The following is a 25,741-nucleotide window of genomic DNA, read 5'->3' as shown; positions in this document are numbered from 1 at the left end:
TGAGGAAAACTAAACTAAAGTTTAGCTAAATTCTTAAATGAAAAGGAAAAAAAAAATGTATTTTCACAATTTTACGAATGAATATTTTAAGAATGTCTGGTTCACATTTTTACTTGGAAACCTTTGCACTGAGACACCTGAATAGAATGGTGCAACAGTTGTTTCCAGAAGACACCTGGTTAATAGAGAGTAGTATAAATCCAGCTGATGAGTGATAACCCCCAGAGGCTTGTTAGAGAACAAAAGGTTCTATTTTAATGCTGGCAAGTTATTTCTGCCCACTAAAACCGACCAGTTAATGTAGATAAGAAGAATAAGAAACAGCCATGAGATAACTGTGGAAAGTATGGATCTAAAGCTCAGGAGATGAGATGACCATTCGCGTCTACCTCCTTATCTAAACTTATTAAAGAGTGGAATAAAAAAATAAATAAAAAATAGTCAGAGCCTATAAACTAACACTACACCTCAAAACATAACATCCGCCTGGTTAAACATGGTGGTGGTAGCAGCATCATGCTGCGGGAGGGACATGGAAACTGTCAGCAGCTTTATCACCATGACTGTATGGATGGATGAAGCTGACTGGAAAACCTGTGGAAGCTGCAACCACTGGAGAGTGGGTTGAAGGTTAAATTCCCAGCAGGATAAAGAACCTAAACAGGGAGTCATAGGTTGTTCGCAGGGAACAGATCAAAGATTAATCACCAGTTAGACTTTTACTACAAGACTTATAGGTTGATATTTTCAAATGCTCTCCATCCAACCTGATAGACGCTGAGGTAATTTTACAAAAAGCAACATTTGTGGGCAAAAAATGTCTTTCTACAGAAAACTGGTATCGACATTCCACAAAAGACACAGCTGTACTTGCAATAAAACATGGAGCTACAAGGTATTAGCTCAAGGGAGCTAAATAAATGTGCGTGTTACACATAACAGCTTTTTATTTGGGGGGGAATCCTTCACTGAGGGTTCCTCTGACACTGAAATTGACAGTAAAATGCATCTTTTTTTAATTTAATGAAATTAATATATTTTTGCATAATACGTTTCAGGTCATAAGTTAAGAGAAGGATGGACCAAATTTGTTGACAAAATGAAGTCAAAAAGGGCCAAGAAGAAGAAGATAAAAAAGATGGAGCAAGAGCTGGTTATGAGGCTGATGGCGATCCAGGGAGACGGAGCCGACGAGGTCGATGCCAGCAGCAAGGAGGGCTCGCTCTCCAGCCAGCAGGATTCTGAAAGGGTGAGACGGCTTCCCATCACACAAACCGTTAAAATTAAGTTTGTTGAACCTGACATGTTAATTGCTGCTTTTCTTTTCCCTCCTTCAGGAAGACAGCGATCTGGACGACTATCTTGCAAGCGTCCAGGAGGACATGATGGAATTCAAACTTTCTTATGAGATGTGGCGCGTGGGCTGCTGGGCTGTCAGCATCCCTCATGTGAGTGGGTTAAGACATCAGCGAGGTGGTGAGGAGGGCCTCGTAAGGCCGTTATCTGCCCGCAGAGGCCCTGTGAATGCGTCTCCTTGGATTGTTAATGTTTGTGCTGCTGTTTCAGGCTGACTGGGAGGACAACGAGCTAATCTTTACGGTCCATGTGGAGGAAAAGGACAGCCCAGAGAATTTACAGTGGGATATTAAGAAGACTTACATGGATGTTGTTCATTTCCGCAACAGATGGCAGGTAAAAAGCCGTGAGCAGCGCCGTGATATGATTTGTTCATTCCAATTACAACAATTTTCTAAAGATGTTATAATAACAGGTGTTTTAGGAGCCATCTTCATTACATTTATGATGCTGCGGCCAAAATAGTTGACGGACAGATCTTTGAGGCTCAGGGAGGTTTTGTGTGGAAGCTGTGTAAAGCAAGTCCAGACCATTTACCATATGGCAGAGAAGCGAATGCAGCAGATTGCTCTTTTTGGCTGATGCAATGTAACGCAAAGCTGTTGGAAAACATTTTTTGACAGAAACTTGATGTTTGTGCAGTGAGCGTTGAACAGCCCACTGAAAATTGCTGCACTCAATTAAATGTATTTCTTGGCTTTTCTACAGCTTGTTTTCCACTAAACACACTAATTTAGGCTAAAATGTGAAAACAACACATCTGCTTTGTTTTGTATGAGGAGAAAATTTAGGCGGCCCCATGCCCGAAAGGGGCTTCAGGTGTCCTAAAACAGAACAGAATTTCAAATAGAACCCTGCAAAACAGGAGGTAAATGGATGGATCAGAGCTTCCTCTGCAGGAATACACATGGAAGGAGTAGTTGGTTATTAATGTAGAGCTTCATCATTGAAGAGGAGGTTTAAGGATCTGACCACAATCCCTTATCCAGAGACATGGGCGGTTCTAGATTGGGGGCCAACAGAGGCCAGGGGCCCCTGTAGAGCTGGTCCTGGCTCCTGTATCTAAGACATAATACCAGATACATTTATGATAAATTAATGATGATAGACCCTGGCACAGAATCGTTTTATCTTACAGTTTTATTTGGCAATGATATGAAAAGATAAAAGTGAGATATGATCACTTTGGGAGCTTAGGTCAGCTTTTATGGTCTGATCCAAGATGGGGCTGTTTTGGAGAGAATGCCAGTTTCCCGTTAGGATTTTTCATTTTTTTCTGTAGTGGCCTAATTTAGGGTCATGCTCATCTGGAGGAAAAAAAAACTATGATAAATAACTATATCACTGTCATTAAAATATAAAAAAAAAAAACAATGTTGGTTTACTTAACTGTATGAAATAAAGTTTGAATATTTAGACACTGCAGGAACCCACATGCATACATACATCTATAGAGAAAATGATGGGATTAAAAACTGTATTAACATTATATTTATTCCCTGCTTTATAATCCAGGGTGGAATCATCAGTACCTTTTTTATGTGTTATATGTATTAAGTGGGGAAACAGAGCTGGTCTATCTGCTTAGTTGCATCCAGGGCTTTAGGGACAAGGCAGCTTTAGGGACTGTGCCTGTGAGACAGCTCTGAGGGAAGGAGGGACAGACTTAGGGCAGCTTTGGCTACTGGTACCAGCCTGTAACTATAGAGCTGCTTTTAGGTAAAGGTGCTAAACTCACCAAAACATCAGAAGTCAGTTTATCTTTAGTCGCTGTTTGAAAAGAAGTTGCTTGAGGGGTTTGAAAAGTTCCTAAATATAATGACAGAATTGCTCAGTTAACTTTGGACACTTGACTCTAGAGGTCCTTTATTAGAGAGCAGAGCTTTAGCTACCAGTGGACTTAATCCACCAGCTGGCTTCACTACAAAACGGACAGCAGCCTGCAGTATTGGTTTGCCAGATAGTCAATTTGAACATTTAATTTGAACCAAATGCTTTACAGTGTTTAAACAGATTTGTTTTTATTCATCTCAAGATTTGATGGCTTTTATCTATGCTGCACTGTGGCTGCACAACCAATTATATGTAGTGGAAACCCTGGAATGTGTCAGAAGCCACAGTGCATAAAAATAATCTGTGCAGAGCTGCGTAGCTGCAGACGAGTCAGGGCGCTCAGGCTGAGCCCTGTTCACTACCAAAGCCATCAAAAATATGTGGAAAATCAGAACTGGGGCCAGAGCAGTAGAGGTCGACCTGGTCTGTTCAATCTTTTTCTTTGTTTTTAACATCATATTGAAGGCCAGGGGCCAACAAGATGAACTAAGGAAAGAAGAGAAAACGAGAGGCAGAGTGTGAGATATTCTGCAGGGAAACCTAGAGATCTGCCTCTATGTTACCCGAACCTATAGCCTCCATCTGCAGAAAACACTCTTCAAAGCAGAAATACACCAGGACTGGTTTAAGGAGCTCAATAATAAGTTAACATGTTCAACCTCAGAAACCCCTAGATCTCTGTAAAATCCAGCTTTTGTTGGATGTACAGGTCAAACAGCCTGATGTTTGAGGCCTTTCATCCAGGATTAAATGAGTCTGCAGCAAAGTCTTGGTAACAGTCACCACTTTACTTGACTTTGACTTTATTGATCTCACAGTGGAGAAATTTGCTTGTTACATCAGATCAAATAGTCAGTTCCTCTACAGACTGGTGCAGATGGTGGAAGGTGTTGTCCATGATGGATGTAGGTGTGGATAGCATCCTCCGCTCAGCCACTTCCTCCAAAGTGCAGCCTAGGACAGAAACAGATTGTAATGCTTCAAGTTCTGTCTTACTGCTAAGATACAGCACACTATGAACAGATTTGTACATGTTTCAACAAATGGCCGCAAAAGAGGCAGCAGGAGGAATGTTTGCAATAATTATTTAAAGTTACCACAGTCATTAATTTAAGGATTAATTCTGGTCTTTTTGTCTCCTAGTGAGATATTCTGCAAGGTTAAAAGGAAAGCAAGTATTTTTTTCCGGAGTAACAAAACTGCAAAAGTAAAATAAGTTAATTTTAAGAAAGAAAATTTAAATGAGCAATAATTAAGAAATTTACTGTAAACTTCACCAAAATCATTCTCAATTGTCACCTGGGATGGAAGTTATTTTCCATATAAAAGGTCAGTCCTTTCCATCACCAATGTTTTTGTCAATTATTTCTTCTTTCAAACCCAGAGGTGCAATGCAATGTGTAGTCTGTATGCACTTCCTGTTTCCTGAGCCAATCACATGAGATTTTCCAAAGTTACCAACACGGAGAGCAGCATTTGTATTTCCTGTTGGCAAAAAGAGCAGCAGCCTCTATGTTGCTCTGATTTGAAACACTACATGTCTTTATTACTACTTATTGCTCCTTTAACATAACAGAAATGGACATAACCATGTCAACTTTATCAAAGAGCACATTAAACACCCACAGAACCAAAGCTCACAACACAAAATAAACAACAGACAGATGATAGAGTGAAAGGCACAAACAGAACTAGGTTAAACAGAACGTTTCATTTCATTAGGAAAATCCAGGCGGAAGTGGGAGAAGAGAAGAAATAATATTTATAATGCGTTCTGTATCTAACATCCAACCAACAGAAATTCCTTTTGAAGTTTTGACCCAATAATGAGTTCAGTGTCCAACCTCTTTGTTTTTAGGTTAAAAATCTAAAGATAATACAACAGTAAAGGTAATGAAAGCTTAACTCTACACAGAGAAGATAACCTTTTTTGATTCAGAAAGCAATTGCATGTTTTTTTATTTTTGTTTAAGTATCAGTATTTCAATTAAATACATGTATTAAAGTGATTTATTTTCCCGAAGTGGGAAAACTCTAATGTCCCAGGAGGAAAGTGAGACACAAATGAAAGCTGGTAGATTCACACAAAGGTAAAACATTTATAAAAACATTGAAATAAGATTCTGGGAGTGAGCTTTATTGGAGAATTGGAGCATAAGATGAAAGGCAAATGCTTTTAAGAGTGTAATTCAAAAATGAAAGAAATATGCAACTAAGTAGGTTGATTTACAAAACGAAATGGAAATACATTATACGTCTGTGTGCTTATGCATTAAAAAAATTTTACAGAATATAACAGTGGATAAAACCTAGATAAAACTCTAGCAGTCCCCCCCCAAAAAGTTAACACAGATCTGCAGAGTTTGTAGCAGCAGTATTACTGTTATGATACAAGTTATGTACAAAATTTATTTTTATTTTTTTTGTATTTCAGGACTCGACCAGCCTGCCCACCATTTTTCCATTAGAAGAATCTGAGGTCAACAGAAAGGTTAAAGAAGAAGCCACTGCATCAGTTGAGCGTTTCCTGCAGGTCCGGAAACTCAGATCAGGATGGCAGATAAACGTCTAAAAGGCTTTTGTTGAACATGTTTCTTTATTTTCCAGGACTTGGTTTCTGACGTTATGATCGGCCACACTCAGCCGGTTTTTCAGTTCCTGTGTCCACTTGACAAACTGCTGAGCGAGGAGGAGCACAGCGGAGGCGTGTGGGGGATTCTCAGTGGTCTGGCCTACTTCCTCACTCCTGGGCAAGAGGAAGAAGAGGTAAAGGGGTCACCACCACTTTTACGTCCACTATTCTCAAGACAAGAGTTGCAAACACATACATTCACCTTTTCATATAACTTTTCCTTGAAGAAATACTGTCTCTATAAAGTATGTAATAATGGTCAATTTGATGGACAAAAAAGGAACTCAAGAACTTTCTTTTAGTCGATCAACCCCTTTAATCATTCTAGACTGTAGGAGCTGTGGCCACCCGCAGTTCTTCCACTGAAAGAAAGATTATTCTTCCTGTATCAATACAGGGTTAATGGCTACTCGTCAAAAATAAAGCCTTTACTCCAGAAACGGAACCAAAAAAAAAACAGATTCAAGTTGGCAAATGCATTGAGGGAAAAAGGCCTGAAGTATTGTCCTGCAGTCTGGTGAAACCGTATTGATGGTTGCATCTGGAAGAAAAAGCGAAAACCTTACAAGCTTCAAACACCATCTTAGGTGGGATGTACAGAGGTGGCAGCATCATGTTCTGTGACTGTTTTACTAAAGGAGGGGGTGGTGCACTCTATACGGAATACATGATATTAAAGAACAGTGTGGACAGTTATTGAAGCAACAAAGAGCCGGGAAGTGATGGCTTAGACAAATGATTCTTTCTGATGTGACATTGAACACAAAAAAGCTTAGTAGCAAAGTGACAACAAAGCTGATGCTTTTTGACCCAACTTCAGCCCCAGAAAACATGTGTGGCCATATTTGAAAAGCTTTGTCATTTTTTTTTTTTACAAAGACGCCCTTATAAACCTGGCTCAGAGGTGTGAGGAGGAATTTATGTGGTTTTTATCCAGCAGTACAAATGCCTGCCAAAAGAAAAGACACACTCTCCTCTTGCTGTGTGTGCGTCTTTTAAAAAAGTGGATGTGCACAGCAGGCTGGAATGACAGAGCACACCCTCATCAGTATGCTGTCAGCTTCTGTTGAGATGCCGTTTGGGAGTCCATTAGCAACCAGCATAAAATCACTATTACTCTGCTTTATGAAAAAAAAAAAAAAGAAAGCTTCACAAATGAGCTCAAACATTTCTTAGTTTATTTAGCCTGGGTCGTAAATTCTGGTTAATTGGTAAAATATTCAGTATGAATCCGTTCAGATTTGATCTCCTTCAGTTATGCTTGGATAATAACATTGAACCCACAGATTAAAATGCCCTTAATAATATGAAAACTATTTGATCTGCTTTGATTTTTTTTTTTTCATTATTTTCTGTCACTATAGTATTAGAAGAAAGAAGCCACAAATGTCCTGCATGTGTTACTCAGTTTAACTGAAAGGTTTAAAGTGGAAGTCTAGGTTGTTGTTTTATTTTCAATACTAATTGGTTTTAGAAAACAGCAATCTGTTATTAATGTTGTGAGAAGGCTCGTTATTACAGAGGCCAGGATGACTTTCACCAAATGATCTCTAATTCTTTGACGTAATTTTAGAATAACCACCAACTTCATCTTTCCTGCAGCCAGCAACATTTCTAGTATATTTAACATGTTTTTCTTGTTACAGCTTCTTCCATTTGTGAATATTTCTTTGTTCTGCTTGAGTGACTAAAATATATTTCATCGAAATTTTAAGATGAATAATGAAATGGCCAGAATTCCTATTTTGTGCTGATGGTTCCTAAAAATGTTCTGCACAGAGCTTCCAGATGCAAAAATAAGAAATGGGAAGGAGATAAAAAAAATATTTATTGTAAACATTAAATTATAATAGTCTGTTTCTATACCTAATCAAAAGCTTAAGATCATATGTTTAAAAAAACGATCCTAAATTGGAAACCAAATTTTCAAAAAAGAACTGACTAATGAATAGCTGTGTCATTCTCATTAATCGCTTTGGACTTTGCTCCAAGTTTAAAATGCGTCTTTTTTTTTCAAATGGTCTTTTTAATCTTGACCTTTTCTAGGGTGCCTGTGTTTGTTGGTCTGCTTAAGGTTGCTCCTCCATGTGGAAACTGAAATAGAAAGAGTTCATCTCTGCAGAGTGAGCACATTTGTCAGAGCACACTTCAACAGAAGAGGATCACTGACCTGCAAAGCTGACCTGGTGCAGCTGAACGTGTTTCTTTGATCAGAGGTTCATGTTACTCCTCTGTTTGATCTGTTACGGTGCAAGGTCTTGCAAAACTACTTAGAGTACATCTCTTGAGCTTTTTTGCATTTTCGTGTTAAAACCACAAACTTCGATGTGTGCTATAGGGAAAGAGACTGAATATAATTGTGAAGTGGAAGATTTATTTTTTTTCTTTTCTGAAAAGCAGCTATGCATAAATATTTTGATTCATGGCTATTTTTCTTCGTCATTTTGATAATTTTTATTAACTTTACATGACTGTAACTTTTTCTATTGTACCTCCTATATAGTTCAAGATTGAACATCTATGAATAAAGAATCTTTTTTTCCTGCACATTTTCCTCAAATGGATTTTAGTCTGGACGTGGATTTGGTTGTCCTAACACATAAACATGCTAGGATAGCAAGATAATGTTTCAAGTTTTTTTTTTTTTTTGCAGGGTTTAGCTGATCTCTTTCAGGGCTTCACTATTTTTAGCTCAATCTATTCTTTTTCCATCAACTCTCCTCGGTTTTTGTACCACTGCTAGAAAAGGGTTATCTTGCAACAAATTGTTGTGAGATTTTAGAATTCACAAACTCTCAAATAATTTGTGCCAGAAGCCAATAGATTCATTAGCCTGAAATACAGAAATGTTTTGAACCAATGAAATGCAGTGAAATACCCTCTATTTCTTTTTGGGGGGGAAAAAAGAGCAAAAGGATGCGACTTGTGTCTTTACTGCGCAATGCTGCCACTACCGTATTTGGCAGTTTATTGTAAATAGTTTCAGTCTATAATAGCTCTGTGATTTTCTTTTTCAGAGTGGGGAAATTCATGTGTGACTTGCAGGTACACACAGGATGAAATATAAAGTTGTACAGTAGAAGGGGAAAAAACGTACTTCTAAAAAAAGAGATACTTTGTAGTTATTAATAAAAATGCACAATTAGAGCTGAAAGATTGTGGTCAAATCAAGCAGTGTAAGAATAAAACAGCATCAAAACAAGACGTTTAAAAGTCACAGAATCACAGAGAGTGAGCATTCTTGAACAAATGGGCTTTGTGTCAAGACTTGAACTAGGAGAGGGTTTTAGTATTACGGATGACTGGAGGGAGAAAATTCCAGAGGTTCTCCATGGTGCTCAGTCGGGCAGGAGCAACTGTACAGTGAATGGAAGAGGAGGATTTAAGGGTGCAGGAGGGAGTGGCACTCTACAGTGGATGGCCCTGAATGTATAAAGAAGCACTCTATTCTTTTAAAAGGGATGGTGCCGCTGTAAAACTGGGGTGTTGTGGTAAAATGAAGGTTTTTTGGTGATGAAATGGCTAAATTCTGAACCACTTAAAGGATTATGGTGGGATTTTTGAGAGAGGCTAAGAAGAAGAGAGCTCCAGTAACCTGTAGGAGCTAACCAGGAGTTAGATTAGATTGATGCAGAGTGCAGGAAAAGGGAGAGTTAACGTCTATTAATGGTCCGTAAGTGAAAATATGCAGAACTGGTGAGGTTCTAATAGAAGTGCTATTAAGGATCATCCAGCAATGGGTAGTACAGCTTTGGATCCTTCCTGGTGTGTCTCAGTTTTGTTGCTATTTAGTTTCAAGATATTTGAGGTGGACCAACATGTTATGTCAGATTGTCAGAAGGTGAAGGAGGAGGGTGGGGATATAGCATTTGGCTTTCTAGAATGGATCTGGGTGTCATTCACATAGGAGTGAAAATAAGAGGCATATAAACCCTGTTAGAAAGTGTGCAAATTATTTGTCACTGGATAAGGAACACTTGTTGCCAGTTACATGGTTATAAATGCTTATTTGGCCTATTTGGAGCCATAAAGATTATAAAGTCAGACAGCAGCTGAGAGGAAGGATCTGTAGATGTGCTTCTTTTTGCATCTAAGGTGAAAGTCTACAATGTACAGCATGGCTAGGAGATGCTGTCCAACAGTGATGTTAATTTAGTGTTCAGGGCAACATCCTGGAAATGTTTTTTGTTTGTTGAGATTACTTCTTAAATGCATCCACCATCAGACTCCAGTCTGAATGTTTCACAGCCCTAACGGGGCTCACATGTGCAGAAGGACAGAGTATACGATGTTACACAGCAGCGCACTGTTTACAGAAGACATTTAATATATCAGTGATGGCCTATAATCTCCTTTCCCTCATTTTATTTAAAGGCAACAGTATTTTGATACATTTTTTTCCCCATTATTTCTGAGCTCCTGTTAGGCCTTTACCAGAAGCTGCTGCTTCTGCAGCAGGGAAACATGGTTACAGCACTTTTTGCTGTGGTTTATCTGTGAACTCTGCTTGTGTGTCTGATAACACTGATTAGTTGAACCAATCTTGTGTTGGTGAAATTAAGCAAACGAGGCATTTTTGGGTAAAATCCTTTATGAAGTCTTGACATATTTTACCTAACATTATTTAAGACAGGGTGTCTAAGTCTGGGTTTTCTGGTGGCGTTTAATAGAAAACCCCTCTGGTCTTTTGCCAACATTCACATTTATAACATCTGAACTTTTATTTTCGGCGCCTCACCCTTCAGACTGTAAACAAAGGAACTTCCAAAACACTCACATCCTACCTTTATTTGATTATTTTATTAATATTATGGTCAAAGTGTTCATGTCTAGATCTATAAAGTAAAACGATCTAATGGAGGTAAATTTCTTAAAGATTAGGAATAGGACCAGCTGTTTGCAGTTGGGGGGGGGCTAAACTTTTTTTAAAACTTATTGATATTTTTAGTGTCTGAACCTGTTGAAAGTTTTTATCTTTAATTCATTACGAAGGCTGCTCCCTCAGGGTTGGCTGCCTGCCACTTCCTGACTGTTCTTGTTTTCTTTGCAGAGCTCCAGCCTGCAGACAGAAGTCTCCCAAGAAAGCGAAGTGCCATCCTCACAACTTGAATCATTCCCCCTTTCTGTAGAGCATCATTGTAATTCCACTCCGATTCAGAACGGCTCTCCGCTCCCAATGATTGTCGTCTCCCAGTATAATTCCCCTCCCACACAGGCCGGGGAGGCAGAGGTTAACCAGCAGCTCTCTGCTAATGCTGGCACCTTGCTTGGAAACTGTTTCCAGGAGAAACCAGAAGAGTCTGATAACACCTTGACCTCTCACTTCAAAATGATCATCAAAGGACTGACCAAATCCAGGTCACAGGAGTCTCTGTGCTCCGCAAAGGCCAGCGGAGATGAGGAGCAGTCTGATGAAGCACAGCATGCGGGAGCAGAGGAGCTGTCGCATCTCAGCTGCTGTTCGAAGTCGAATAAAAAGGAGAGGATGGGTTTCAGGATGTCAGGTGGAGCGGGCAAGACGAAAGGGAAGGAGACAATACAAGGCACTCTGCAGAGAGGGGAGGACCCACGGTGTCAGAGAGGCCAAATCGACTGGGAGCAGCTGGAGTCATCCAAAGCCATATTTGATCTGCTGAAAGAAATATCAGGTTTGTTTACTCTTTAATGTTGGATCATACAGTCATGTGGTCTTCACAGCGGGGTTTGAAGCACACTGTCATTTTTGCTTCTTTTTTTTTCCATTATTGATTTCTTTCTCTCCCTTTCCTCCTGAAGACTTGACAGCTGGTTGTTTCAGCTTGTTTCTGTGGCTGACAAAATAAAAACACTGCCTGTAGAGACCTGAAACTTGCCTCAGGAAGCAAAATCCTGCAACATACTCTCCATTAATCAGCACCCGTTATTTTGGGCTGAGAGCATGGCTTGTTTTTATAAGCGCTGGGTAGCACTTTCATATTTAAGAGGAAATGAAAAACTGACAGCTGGCAGCCTTGAAAATTATATTTAGAAAAACTGTTTTAAAAAGGAAAAGTTTGTACAAAGCCAGCGATGGAGAGAAATCATGCAGAGTCGGTAAAATCTAAAATGAAAGCAGCTGCTGCAGAGGCATGTTTTAATAAAGTAGCCCTAGCAGACATAATAACTTCACTGATGAATTGGCCACCTACAGCAAACATCACGTAATTAATGGCATAAATGATACGGTGGCTCTTTGTCTTGTGAATAAACGTGGCAGCGGTGAACTTGAATACCTGACACTAACATGACATGAGTGCGCAGCATTTTAAGAGTTGCTTAGAGGAAAGCATATCCCTTCATTACAGCTGCTTAAAGGTTGAAATGACAGATTAGCCTCTGGAAACTTTACAAAAAAGCCGCCTGCATTTTAAAAGAGCTAAACAGCTACATTTTATGGATTTTAGTTTGCTGTTCTGAAGCCCAGACAGTTGTAGCCTTTGAGCGTTAACAGTGCCTTAAGTGAAATAAACCATTTTTATGAAGTTCTCTTAGAGTTGGAGGAGTTTGGTCAAATGTACGCCCCCTACTGGTCTGTAACCACATGTAAAGATACAGGCTAAGTAGAAAAACGAAGCACACCCCTGCTTTAGGTATAGATTAGTGAATTAAATCGATTTCAGTGATCATCAGCAGGAGTCAATCATTTTAAAAATCAGCAGATTCTTCTCTTTGGTGGTCTGAAGCACACAGATATTTGTTAATGACCATCAGTGTGGGTGGGGTAATGAAACCATTCATAGACATTGTGAAGTCTATTGATCTTCAGGTCTGTTTTGTTTGTGTAGTTTCCTCATCAAAGCCTGTTCCTCTTATATATAAAAACACAACTTGGCAATAAAACATTTTATTCTGATTAGGTTAAGGGTTGTCAGTCTTTCAAGCTCTGAACGTCCCAACAAACACTGGGTTAGCATGTTGAAGTTAAATAATGGAATAAGGAAAACACATTTTAAAAGCCCTATTTAGACTTTCTGATAAAAGCCTTTCTTTTCTTTCTAAAAGCTGTTTGGCTGTGAAAAGATTTAGGATTAGGTAGAGATTGTTTTGTTGGATATTGAAGAAATGGTAAATTGTTGACATTTATTATCAGAGGTGTCAAGTTGTTTTTTTTTTTTTTGGTATTTAGGAGTTTTTCAACTTTTACTCACTATTACATTTAAAAACAAAAATATCTATACTTTCTATTCCTTCATTTGTCCAAACTGGTTCATTACTTTCTTACATATTAATAACGACATGATGTAACGGCTGTAACAGCACAGGAAAAAATTAATAAAATCTGTCCAGTTTGAGGCCAGATTGCTTTTAGAAAAACACTGATGGCAACATGGATAATGACAGGGGGCTGGGAAACGATGTAGACGATGGTTCAGAGTCTGTGACGCATGGACCTATATTGGGCTGAATTATGCAATATGAGGACACTTATATGACAGGGCTGTGAAAAACTGTTGATTAGGGTTTGTTTTTTGGTGGAGGAGGGTTAATGTTTCAGGCCTCTTCTGCAGTCACAGAACCTGAATATGGTAAGGACATTATGCACTCCTGTCTACCAAAAGCCTTCTGGAATAAAATGGCACTGGACCTTTGGGAAAGTGGATTCTAGTCCTCTCAACCTTTTATCTGAGGTCTTGATTTCCAAATGAAATGTAGACCTTCTTTCCATCTGAACAAAGGACTTTGGACTACAGAGCAACAATCAAATAGTCTTTCTCCTTGGTTCACATCAGACACGTCTGACTTTGACCCAAGCTTAGAGATCACTTGACTGAAGAAATTAGATGTCTGTATGCTAGATTTTACTGAGCCATCCTCTTAAGGCTGCTGTTGTTCCTGGTGCTGGTCAACTTTGGCCACTGCACTTTTTTTTTTCTCCACTCAACTTTCTATGGACATACTTGAACACAGTCTTACTTCTTCAGCCATAACATTGGGTGAATACCCCTCCTTTTGGAGACTGTCCGTGACTGTCGACTGTAGATGCAGTTTGGAAAATATTGCCCTTAGATAACATTTAAACACCTTTTAAATTGGGATTTCATTAAGTCAGCCATAATAATCAAAGGTACAAAAAATGAAGGCTTGAAATATTCCATTGCGTATGCAATAAATCTATACCTGAAATGAGCAACAAAAGACACTGAAATCGTTCACAGTATTTAGTTATTGAAGTGTACCTGGACATCACTTAATAGCACTATTGGTGTTATTCTTATGTCTTGTTTAAAAATGAATGTCATCACATTGTGTGAATCTTTCACAGGAAACTCGATCCTCATCAACATTTTTGACGCCATATTGAAACCTGTGATGCCTATCTTGAAGAAGTAAGTTGGATATTAACATGTTTCCATGTTTCATATACTGATTTTTTTTTCTTTTTTCTTTGGCTTAGCCTGCTGTCTTGTTTTTCTCCAGGAAATTAAATTCCTTCCTGAATAAGTTAAACCCAACAGAGGAGCAGATGGCTGCCTATATCGACGCTCTGTGCAGCAAGCTGTGGCCGGAGATCCAGCAGGTCGCCGCCCCTCGAACGGACGAGGAGAAGGACGAGACCAGAGAGCGAGCGCACAACCTCATCAACGCTCGATGTAGCCCACACCTTCTTAATTCAGACACATTTGTGTTGCTTGACCAAGGAAACCTGACCGTCTCCTCTCTGTTTAGATTCTAACTATCTGGTTCTGAAGAAGACGGATGTGGAGTCGGTTTTCAATCTGTTCCAGAACCGAGAGGAAAACAAAACTCTGATCTATGTGAGTATCTGACTATCAGAACCTCTCCGTCTCATTCAGAGATTTCACTTTGAAAATGTTCATTCCTCTTTCTTTCATAACAGACACTCCTTGCCTTCCTGTTGAGGGAATTTCTGCCCAAAGACAACTCTCTACACTTAAGTGCTAATGTTCTTCAGAAAGTGACAAACGGGGCCAACTGATCTGTGAAACCTGCCTTTATTTTATGTGTGACCACTTTTTAAATATTGAAGATATTTATAATTGCCTTCTAATCGTTTGGACCACCTCAGTATGAATGTGAAAAATGCCTTTTTCTGTCATTAGTTTTACCTCAGACACACTGTGAATATTTGTTTTTGTCAATGATCTTCTCATCACATTCATGTGTTGATGCTGAACTCGACTGAAATCAGGAATTATATCTGGGAGTCAGAATATTACTGATGATCTCAGGAAGGAAGAAGTGACCCTTATTTCTGGGTACAGATGTCACTTCATACATTCTGTTTTCCAAAATGATTTTCGTCACTTAAAGCACTTCATATGTTAAAGGTGTTTGTTTACCTAAAGGGTTCTTCTTCTGTTTTTGTTTTTCTGTTTTGTCTTGTGAAAATATAAAAGCTCAGATTTTCTCATTGCACACAATTTGTCAAAACGGTCAGTTCCTCGCACATAGCTTGAAGTAAATGTGTGGAACTTGAAAATGTATTCCAAATAAAATATGTAATATCACTTTGTTTATATTCAGGTTTTGTTTTTATATTTGAATAAAGATATTTCATTCAAAGAAACTGAGGAAAGCACAATTATATTTATTTTCTTTCCAGCTGAACATAAAATGTTATCAGTTGTGGTTTTTTGTTTTTCAGATGATAAATTAATGTGTTAGTGTAGGTATTAAACCCATCATCAGTGTACCTTTAGATATGATGCTAATTGCTGACATTAGACAGTTATGGAATAAAACAATCATTGCAGCCTTAATATATCGATGGCTTTAAGGCTGCTGTTTCTAAAACACTTTGAAATTGAGTCAATGTTTTTTAAACTATTGCATTTTAATCATTAAAGGTTTAAATAAAACAAGGTTCTGTTGCACGTATTCTGTTAAGCTTCCCTTTTCCACAATGTGAAATAGATTTTGAAATTGCATTTTATGAGCATTTTGATCAATCTTTTTTTCTGATCTTACAGTATTACAAATACATTCTGTAACATTGATGCCCTATAAGCTTTTATTCAGTTTCCCAATACCAAACCTTGTCCTGGGTTATGTAATTATTCATCAATTTCTGATATAACTAAATCCTTTGCTTCACACATGCTTGGAATTTTCAATTTCTATATTTGAACTCAAGTTATAAACTTAAAAATACTAGGCAATAGTCTTCATTCCATTCCTTTATTGCCCAATGTCCTTAATAAGCTTGAAAATTAGAAATAACTTGTAGAATTTGGCTGGTATTGTCGGTTGTATGAGATATTCTATGTTTTTGCACAATCTACCTTTATACTGAGTTTTGAATATTTTTTTTTTCAGATTGAACATGGTTCTAACTTTAGGATTCTGCTCAGAATAACTACTGAACCTTAGAGTTTCTGAGTGATCCCTGGTGGTATAGGGATTTCTCTTAATTTGTACATCTAAAGAAGGCTCACACTGTGACTCTGATCCAAAGGTATTCTGTGACTGTGCTGCAGGGGTTTGGGGTACTCTATGCTCCATGTGCCCCATAAATCTGCACAAGTTTTTCTTATAAGACGGGCTGTGTTTCAGCCTGAGTCTATCAGCACACATTAAGGTATTAGGTTTTATTTACCAGAAAGGAAAACTGATCAGGAACAAATAATCAGAATCAGAATGAAGTGTTTAATCCCTTGTGGGAAATTATTTTCTTGAGGTGGAACCATTAACAGAAGAGAGAAAAATGAGATTGTAAGTTCAATAGAGCAAAATCAAATATAAGAGAGACTAAAATAGCCAGCTAAAAGAAGTCTGTATGTTAAAACTGATTTTACCAAAGATAAACAATCTACAATGGAACTATTTTTAGAATTGTAACTATAAAATGTTTTGCTCTTGTCTATTTGGCATTTTTTTTAATGGAACCAACATTCATTGCTGAAAAGAGGAAATCTAGCTGTTATTTGAATAAAAAAAAATGAGAAAAAAAAAAAACTGTAAAGTTCTGGGTTTCTATAATATTTGGTACAACAGAAGATTTTTGCGTGATTTTCCAACAAGTCATGAAAACCATGTTTTCTAATCATTTTGTTTCAGTGTAATGGATGCAAATATATTAACCAACTCTCATTCTTTACAAAATGTCATTGTTTTTATAATGATGATAATGAGATAATGATTATTAGACTATGTGTCGCACTGTTTACAAACCATCCATCCTAGAACAGCTTTCATTATCCCTTGGTTGATGTCCATCTCCGATGATCATTGGGTGAGAGGCGGGTCTCCAGTCCATCATAAGACCACGCAGATAAATGGAACAAGCAAATATATTTACACACTGATAGCTAAAGGTAATTAGAAGAGACCATTAAACTTGAAAGTTCTGTTTTTGTGTTGTAAGAGGATGCCGGAGTGCCTGGAGAAATAAAATCACAGACAGTGGAGAGTACATGCAAACACCATGCAGAGATATAGTAGGCTGGGTTTTGAACCCTCCTTGCTTTAAGACAACAGTGATGCCGACTGCGCCATCATACAAACCCCTTTACAGACTCTATAAATATGGATTCAGGAACTCCTAATTGATTTTTTTAAAGATTGATTTATTTGTTGCTTTACTTGTTGAATTATATTTACTATATTTATAGCTGTGGGCTTTTGGGTGTGTGTCTCCATCTGCTTTGCACATCTAGAAATTAAACTGCCATGTTTGTTAATGACTTTGCAAAATTGCTCAGGCATTTTTAATTCCGACAAATCTGAATATTACCAGAAGGGCATGCTGTAAGGTAAAGTAACTGTGACAATAAAACAGAAAAAAGAAGCAGTTTTATCTCCCTCTTCCAGGGAACAGACATTGAGATAGTGGGCTCTTATAAGTACCTAGGTGTTCACCTGAATAACAAACTGGACTGGACTCACAACACATTTAGGCTCTGTATAAGAAAGGTCAGAGCAGACTTTTCCTGCTCAGGAGACTGATGTCTTTTGGAGTGCAGGGTGTGCTCTTAAAGACCCACTATGACTCTGATATTGTATCAGCCATCTTCTATGGAGCCACTGACCTCTTGGAATGCTGATTTCCCAAAAAAGTAAAGCCACTGGCCGCCATGCTTGTACTCCCCTCTCCCACTGAGACACTCAGTAAAAATGCCAAAATGTGTTGCATTTGGCTGCAAAAACAAGCAGTTTGCCAGCTGTACGAAGATGTTCCACAGGTAATTTCACAGTAAGTAGATGTACTAACCAAGAAAATAAATATATATATATGCAAATAAATACTATACTAAGTAGCGTAACATTAGTCTGGCTATCTTGGACTGACTTGAAGATATTGACCAGATGTGGCTATTTATTCTCCCAGTATTTATAATGTTAAAAGACTTTACAGTACAGTATTTCATTAGCTTACTTTTTAACTACACTGTTATCTTATTCTTATACATTTTCCTTCATTTTCTATATTTTGTCTTTAATCTTTTTGCTGTTGTAAACACCAGAATTTCCCCAATGTGAGACAATGAAGGGATTTTCTATTCTATTCTATTCTATTCTATTCTATTCTATTCTATTCTATTCTATTCTATTCTATTCTATTCTATTCTATTCTTATAAATATAAAATAGAATAGAATTTCTATTATCTTTGCTGCATTTCCTCCTCCGTGCCAGCAGGTGGCGGTGCTGTGATGTGTCGCGCAGCAAACAAGCCGCTTTGCTCCAAGATGTCTGCGCCCTGAAGGATGCTGCTACCAGCGTGAAGGTGCAGGACGAGAAGCAGGTATGAAAACACGGAGCTTAATATGCTTTAAGTTGCGTTTTAAAAACTCTGAGGCAGCTGACAGTGTGATCTATAGAGTCCGTGACTTTTAAAAGCATTGTTTGTTCATTGAGGCTGTGTATGTGGAAGTGTCGCTCCTGTGTTTCACAATCAGTACAAAACATGTGTCCATTTGGGATTTTAAGGGGATCTCTGTAATAAGTGATCGATTTTAAGCATACGTATCCGCAATCTTTTCATAAGGTTTACATGTATTTGCTGAAAGTATAACAGACTCTGTTATAGGCTTATATGAATCATCTGGTTTTATCTGATACAGGGAAAAAAATCCTTAATTTAGTGTTCAAGAAGCTCAGACTAAAAAAACTATTCATGGATCTGGTGTTTACTCTGTTTCACCACCTTTTTTATACAAATACACAAGCTACTTTAAATTATTTACAATAGAAATGGAATAGAAAATCCTTTTATTGTCACATAATAGGGAAGTTATTGATTATAGATTTTAAGACTGTTTGATAAAATATTATTTGGGAAGAAAAAAAAAACCCAAACAAAACAAACAAGCTTGTGTACCACAATTTAACCCCAAAGTGCCAAACATAGAGAAAGCCTTATAAACACCTACATTTAGAGTCGGGACAGACTGAGTCTGAATATAAATAATTGAATTGAAACATTTTTAAAGAGCAAACTTTCTTCTGACAGCACTGCAGGTTTCATGATTCACAGGAGGATGACTTTAGGTTTGTGTTTTGTGTTTGTCTCCTGGGTGCACCGGTTACTAGAGATGCAACTACTTGCTCAGTGGGAAGAGCTGTTGTTTTGTAATCTGAAGGCTGTGGGTTTGATTCCGGTTTTCTCCTGACCTTGAACATATTGTGCTCCTGAACAAAGCACTTAACTCCAAGCAAGCTTTATTGAGGCGGCTGTGGACCAGACTGTAGAACCATGTATCTACGCAGTTGTCCTTTTTTGTCTTAAACATTAATGATCTGTCATTTTGCTTCTGTCATACAGTTTATTTTAATGATGTCCCAATACAATATTGGTCAGATATCAGACAAAAACACTATTGGATTATATTGGTCTGCAACTAAAATCTCCAATATTGGATTCTGCATAAAGCATTTTTCCCCTACTTGCTTTGATTCTGTTTTATTTTCCTATATTTTAAAGCACTTTGCTCTGTCTTTGTACTGAATTGTGTTATACCAATATATTTGCCTTGCCTTGCCTAAGTAACCCATTGTAATATTATTATTCGCTGTTTGAGTAAAATAAGTTGATGAAACCTTTTCTAACAATGCGCACTTCAAAATAAGTATTAAAAGTGTGCATGATTCATGCCAATACAGAATCAGGTCAGTATAGGTTTCCATAAAAGTAAAAAAATAAATAAAAATCTTGGTTTCCAAGATTTTAAGACGTTTCACCACCTCTCCAGTAAGCTTTTTCAATTCAAATTTGTCAGTATAGGTATTGGTCTGTTCTTAAAGGTGCAATATCAGTGTTGGAAATGAAAATGTTTTCCCAAATATATTTAGTTTCCCTGTATTTTATGTTTATTTTACTTTTTACTTTGGATCTTTATGCTATCATTAACCTGTTTTCTCTGCTGCTGACACGCTGAAATATCCCCATGGATGGATTTTTCTGTTTTTCTCAGTGTCACTGCTTTGTCAAGTACCTCAGTTGGTATTTTAGTTAAGTGCTTTAATACATGGTCTGTTTACTGTTACTTAAATAGGGTGGGATTTTCAAGCACGATAAACAAATACAGGTGCTGGTCATAAAATTAGAATATCATGAAAAAGTAGATTGATTTCAGTAATTCCATTTAAAAAGTGAAACTTGTATATTATATTCATACATTACATACAAACTCATATATTTCAGATGTTTATTTTGTTTAATTTTGATGATTACAAATGACAACAAATGAAAATCTCAAATTCATCATATCAGAAAATTAGAATATTACTGAAGACCAATAAAAACAAAGGATTTATAGAAATGTTGGCCAACTGAAAAGTATGAACATGAAAAGTATGAGCATGTACAGCACTCAGTATTTAGTTGGGCCTCCTTTGGCCTGTATTACTGCAGCAATGCGGCGTGGCATGGAGTCGATCAGTCTGTGGCACTGCTCAGGTGTTATGATAGCCCAGGTTGCTCTAATAGTGGCTTTTAGCTCTTCTGAATTGTTGGGTCTGGTGTATTGCATCTTCTTCTTCACAATACCCCATAGATTTTCTATGGGGTTAAGGTCAGGAGAGTTTGCTGGCCAATTAAGAACAGGGATACCATGGTCCTTCAACCAGGTACTGGTAGCTTTGGCACTGTGTGCAGGTGCCAAGTCCTGTTGGAAAATGAAATCTGCATCTCCAAAAAGTTGGTCAGCTGCAGGAAGCATGAAGTGCTCTAAAACTTCCTGGTATGTGGCTGCGTTGACCCTGGACCTCAGAAAACACAATGGACCAACACCAGCAGATGACATGGCACCCCAAACCATCACTGACTGTGGAAACTTTACACTGGACTTCAAGCAACGTGGATGAAGTGCCTCTCTTCTTTTCCTCCAGACTCTGGGACCTTGATTTCCAAAGGAAATGCAAAATTTACTTTCATCAGAGAACATGACTTTGGACCACTCACCAGCAGTCCAGTCCTGTTTCTCTTTAGACGCTTCTGACGCTGTCTGTGGTTCAAGAGTGGCTTGACACAAGGAATGCGACAGCAGAAACCCATGTCTTTCATACGTCTGTGTGTGGTGGTTCTTGAAGCACTCACTCCAGCTGCAGTCCACTCTTTGTGAATCTCCCCCACATTTTTGAATGGGTTTTGTTTCACAATCCTCTCCAGGGTGCGGTTATCTCTCTTGCTTGTACACTTTTTTCGACCACATCTTTTCCTTCCCTTCGCCTCTCTATTAATGTGCTTGGACACTGAGCTCTGTGAACAGCCAGCCTCTTTAGCGATGACCTTTTGTGTCTTGCCCTCCTTGTGCAAGGTGTCGATGGTCGTCTTTTGGACAACTGTCAAGTCAGCAGTCTTCCCCATGATTGTGTAGCCTATAGAACTAGACTGAAAGACCATTTAAAGGCTTTTGCAGGTGGTTTGAGTTAATTAGCTGATTAGAGTGTGGCACCAGGGGCCATCAATTTTGAACCTTTTCACAATATTCTAATTTTCTGATATGATGAATTTGAGATTTTCATTTGTTGTCATTTGTAATCATCAAAATTAAACAAAATAAACATCTGAAATATATGAGTTTGTATGTAATGTATGAATATAATATACAAGTTTCACTTTTTAAATGGAATTACTGAAATCAATCTACTTTTTCATGATATTCTAATTTTATGACCAGCACCTGTAGGTGGTTCAGGTTGGAAGATCGCAATGTTATGCATTTAGGGTTTAAAGTCAACGTTTGGTATAAGTCTGGTACGCTTCAGCAAGAATAAAGAAATAAAAATATCAAATTTTTTAATCTGCAGTAAATCAAGAATATCTTTCTATTTCTTGATTGCATTTGTTCTGTTGTTTTCTTGAGCTTTTAAGTTGAAAGTTTGAAACTAACTGGGTATTGGGTTGGGCTTTTTTCTAATTAAATATGTAGTATAATCAGGGGTTATGAAGATCTGGATAGATTGTCCGACAAATTATCCTTCTGAAAGGTATATTAAAAAACACTGATCCTATGTGTTTACTTAATGTGTCTTTAGAGTAGGGCTGAAACAATGAATCAGATGAATCGATTAATTCCTGAAATAATTGCAACTAATTTAATAATCGATTAATTGCTAACTGGAATATAGAGACTGTAAAATATGCCTATAGCTGAATGAGTGACCCACTTAGAGCAAAAATTATATCAAAATTGTAAAAGAATTTGTAAACATTTAGCATTTAAGATAAAAAATAAATTTTCTTCTGTCAATATGCTCTATCCAGAACTCCTCAAGTGGAACAATTTTAGTTTCACCTCATTTAACTTCATAAAAAGTCTCCTTTAAGGAATCTTGGCTATCTGATTATTAATTGATTAACAGAAAAAAGTAATTGACACATTAATCGATTTGCAAAACAATTGTTAGTTGCAGCCCTATTTTGGATTTTTTTAATATTTCCCCACGTTAATGTCCCAGCTGTACCTAAATGCATCACCTGGATTTTTTGAAAAAAATGCTCTTTAATTCCTTTGACAATCATTTATATATTAAACATTTAGTAAATAAAAATTTGGTTCAGCCCACCTTGTTCCTCTAGTGTAGCTGCATTAAAAGAAAAAAAAATCTTAATCTTCCTAAAAAGCAGAGCTCAGTGAGAGCTGAGAGTCCTCTTTGCCTGGTTTTAGTGTCCCTTTTTGAAATGGTGCCACTGAACGTCGCTTTGTGCACTTAAATTAAATTTCACGCATTAACATTCTGCATGTGTTCAGGTATAAAACATTACTGTACTTGGCTGCTAAGAGTGTGCCACACAGACAGGGCTGTACCGGATATTTATAGTACTAATTTGTATACAGTTACTCTCCTTCAGTTGATTAGAAGGTAAAAGTTCCATTTATAAACACACTTTTCATTAAACCTGGATTTCTGTGGGGTTAGGATTAGGGTTATGGTTTGCAGCTCTCAGAATGTGTCATATCTCAGTTTCTTTTAAGTTTTGGATTTCTTTTTTGCTGCCGTACACATTAGAATTTCCCTATTGTGGGACAGTAAAGGGATTTTCTTTTCTATTAACTTTACAGTTCATTCATAGAACATGAATAGACTGCAGCCTTCATGTTTTCAAAAATTCTTCTTCAATTTGGGTTAAAATAATCTTTAGGATGTCACAGGTGAGATCAATACAGCTCCTTTGTTCTTGGATGAATGATTAAAAAAAAGAAGAAAAGAAACAAACCATATCAGCAGATTTAAAAAAACTTTTAAATAATTTTTTTAAGCTTCAGCAATTTAAGGAGAGCAGTGAGCCTAGCAGCTAAACATTTCTGGGAAAAGTTTCCAGATTAGTCATCCAGGAAGTTGAAACTGATTCAATGATTGTTGACATTTATTAATTCTTAATAAGCACCATTCATTTGACTGCATATTTAAGTGTTTTAGCTGAGAGAGGCTCAGTCCTAGATGTTGGTGACATTTAAATGAAATCCTCAGCCGCTGTCGACCATCAGCCCTCTTTACCAGGAAGAAAATCTTCCCCAACAGAACGTTCAGAAGGTTTGTGTTACTTATAAAATCCAACTAAACTGAGCCTTTTCCATATTTCATGAAGCAGCTGTTGAGGCAGAGACGAGTGTCCTTGCACCCCGATGAGGACGTTGTTTTGCGGACGGACGGTGTGATAGATGGGGATAATCAAATCAGAATGTGAGGGAATAAATGCAGCTCTTTTTGTGTGGAATGCCTTGAGCGAATGAAAAGAGAGAAAGTTGTATAAATGCAACCTGGTTGCCTTTAGAATTCGAATAACCTCGAGAAAGTTAAAAGCATTTTAACTTTCTCAACTTTCACCCGAGCGCTCTTTGTGTTCCTAATCGTCTTTTCAGTGAATTCTTTTAGCGCTTTTTCTTGACACAGAGGCGGGAGGGTGTATAGAAACGCTAACCTTGGCTTCATTTCAGTAATCGTCGCCTTGCTTTGCTGCAATCGATAAATAGCTGATGTTGTTTATAACACACACGTTGGAGAGGTTAAATCACCTTTAAGGATATTCTTCTTTCCTGTGCACCAAAGTCAGATTTCCTCTTCTTTTTGACTTCAGTTATCAGGAGTATTCGTGCTTCATCAGAGGTTCCTTCTCTTTTTATCTCAGCATTGAAGCAGCTCAGTGTACTGGTGGGTTTAATGAACAGTGTTGAACTCTTTCATGATGGAAAACAAAGCGGTGTCTGAAAAGATTTCCCCAAATTCCATGCCTGTCTAAGCACTCCCATATTTAAAATCCCTAACCGTGGAAGTTAGAAGAATCCAGGTGTTTTACCTATAGGCCAAAATTATTCACACCCCAGCAGGTTTAAGGATTCAACATTTTGAAAATTTTTATGACAGATTTACATTTTTTTTTAAACATAAACACAAATAAAAAAGAAACTCCCCCTTAAACATCTAGGAGGAAAAGAGTAGGCAGAAGTAGGGTGGAGGAAACATCCTTAATTGTCCCACATGGGGGAGATTTATTATCATCAGCAGCAGGTAAGAGAAAGGTGAAATCTGAAAAGATTTAAAAGAATAATGTATAATTAGATGAAATGAAATGTGACACTGAGTATGGTAAATGAAAGACCTGCATGGTGGCAGCAGAATGTAAAGAACTGTATCGTCCTGTATCGTGTAAAATCTACTTTTGAGCGTTAGGTCATGTTATAAAATCAGACCCGAAGTGATATTGTGCTTGATTCATGCCTGGCTGAGCAATGCTCATGAACTCTGCTCTCTAAACAGCATACCCTTCATATCCTGGAAAAAGAGCAGCCATCACCGTCCGACCCAGAGCAGGAAGATTTTACAAGCATGAGTGATTCTGCTTTGATAGGAATTTTGCTGAATGTATTGTTTTTTTTAATCCTGTGAGGGAAAGGAAACACACAAAACAGGACATTTTAAGGTGAAATACTATTCAGGTTTTCCATCCATTTTCTATCACACTTATCCTAATGAGGTCGCGAGGGGTGCAGGTGCTTCTCCAGCTGTCCACGGGCGGGGTACACCCTGGACAGGTCGCCACTCCATTGCATGGCAACAAAGAGACAATCATTCACACAATTTTAGAGAAACCAATTAACAAATTAACCTTTTTGGACTGTGGGAGGAAGCCGGAGTATCTGGAGAGAACCCACACATGCTCAAGGAGAACATGCAAACTCCATGCAGAAAGAGCTGGGCTGGGAATCGATCCCAGATAACCTTGCTGCAAGGCGGCAGTGCTACCCACAGCTGCACTGAGCAGCCCTATTCATGTTTTATACTATTAATCATGTTCACTTTCTATAAGAGCGACAGAGAAAAATGTAGCATTAATTTGAGCAAACTTTGTGTATTTAAAGACAGATCAAATTAGTTTCACATTTGTCCTGAAATGTATAAGTTTGACTTTCGCTATATATATATATATATATATATATCAGTGTAAAATTTTATTGAGACCATTAAAATCAGATGAAGAGTTCCAAGACATGCATAT

General features: G+C 37.8%; 2 protein-coding genes across 2 annotated transcripts in view; both read left to right on the top strand.

The window, feature by feature from the left end:
- Positions 1-15,309, top strand: part of si:rp71-46j2.7 — a 31,479-nt gene extending 16,170 nt beyond the window's left edge. Inside the window, exons 7-16 of the mRNA XM_038303994.1 lie at positions 1,059-1,249; positions 1,338-1,448; positions 1,567-1,692; positions 5,624-5,722; positions 5,797-5,955; positions 10,872-11,469; positions 14,103-14,166; positions 14,258-14,430; positions 14,507-14,595; positions 14,679-15,309. Coding sequence (XP_038159922.1) covers positions 1,059-1,249; positions 1,338-1,448; positions 1,567-1,692; positions 5,624-5,722; positions 5,797-5,955; positions 10,872-11,469; positions 14,103-14,166; positions 14,258-14,430; positions 14,507-14,595; positions 14,679-14,777 — 1,709 coding nt within the window. The 3' untranslated portion in view covers positions 14,778-15,309. The remainder of the gene's footprint in view (positions 1-1,058; positions 1,250-1,337; positions 1,449-1,566; positions 1,693-5,623; positions 5,723-5,796; positions 5,956-10,871; positions 11,470-14,102; positions 14,167-14,257; positions 14,431-14,506; positions 14,596-14,678) is intronic.
- A 3,132-nt stretch (positions 15,310-18,441) lies between these two features.
- mrpl11 (mitochondrial ribosomal protein L11) overlaps positions 18,442-25,741 on the top strand; it is a 125,802-nt gene continuing 118,502 nt past the window's right edge. Inside the window, exon 1 of the mRNA XM_038303983.1 lies at positions 18,442-18,544. The gene's annotated coding sequence lies outside the window, so the exon portion shown is untranslated. The remainder of the gene's footprint in view (positions 18,545-25,741) is intronic.

This window comes from Cyprinodon tularosa, unplaced genomic scaffold (assembly GCF_016077235.1).
Source record: "Cyprinodon tularosa strain WSP-4 unplaced genomic scaffold, ASM1607723v1 ctg522, whole genome shotgun sequence".
NCBI classification, from domain to species: domain Eukaryota; kingdom Metazoa; phylum Chordata; class Actinopteri; order Cyprinodontiformes; family Cyprinodontidae; genus Cyprinodon; species Cyprinodon tularosa.
This window is presented reverse-complemented; position numbering and strand designations above follow the sequence as displayed.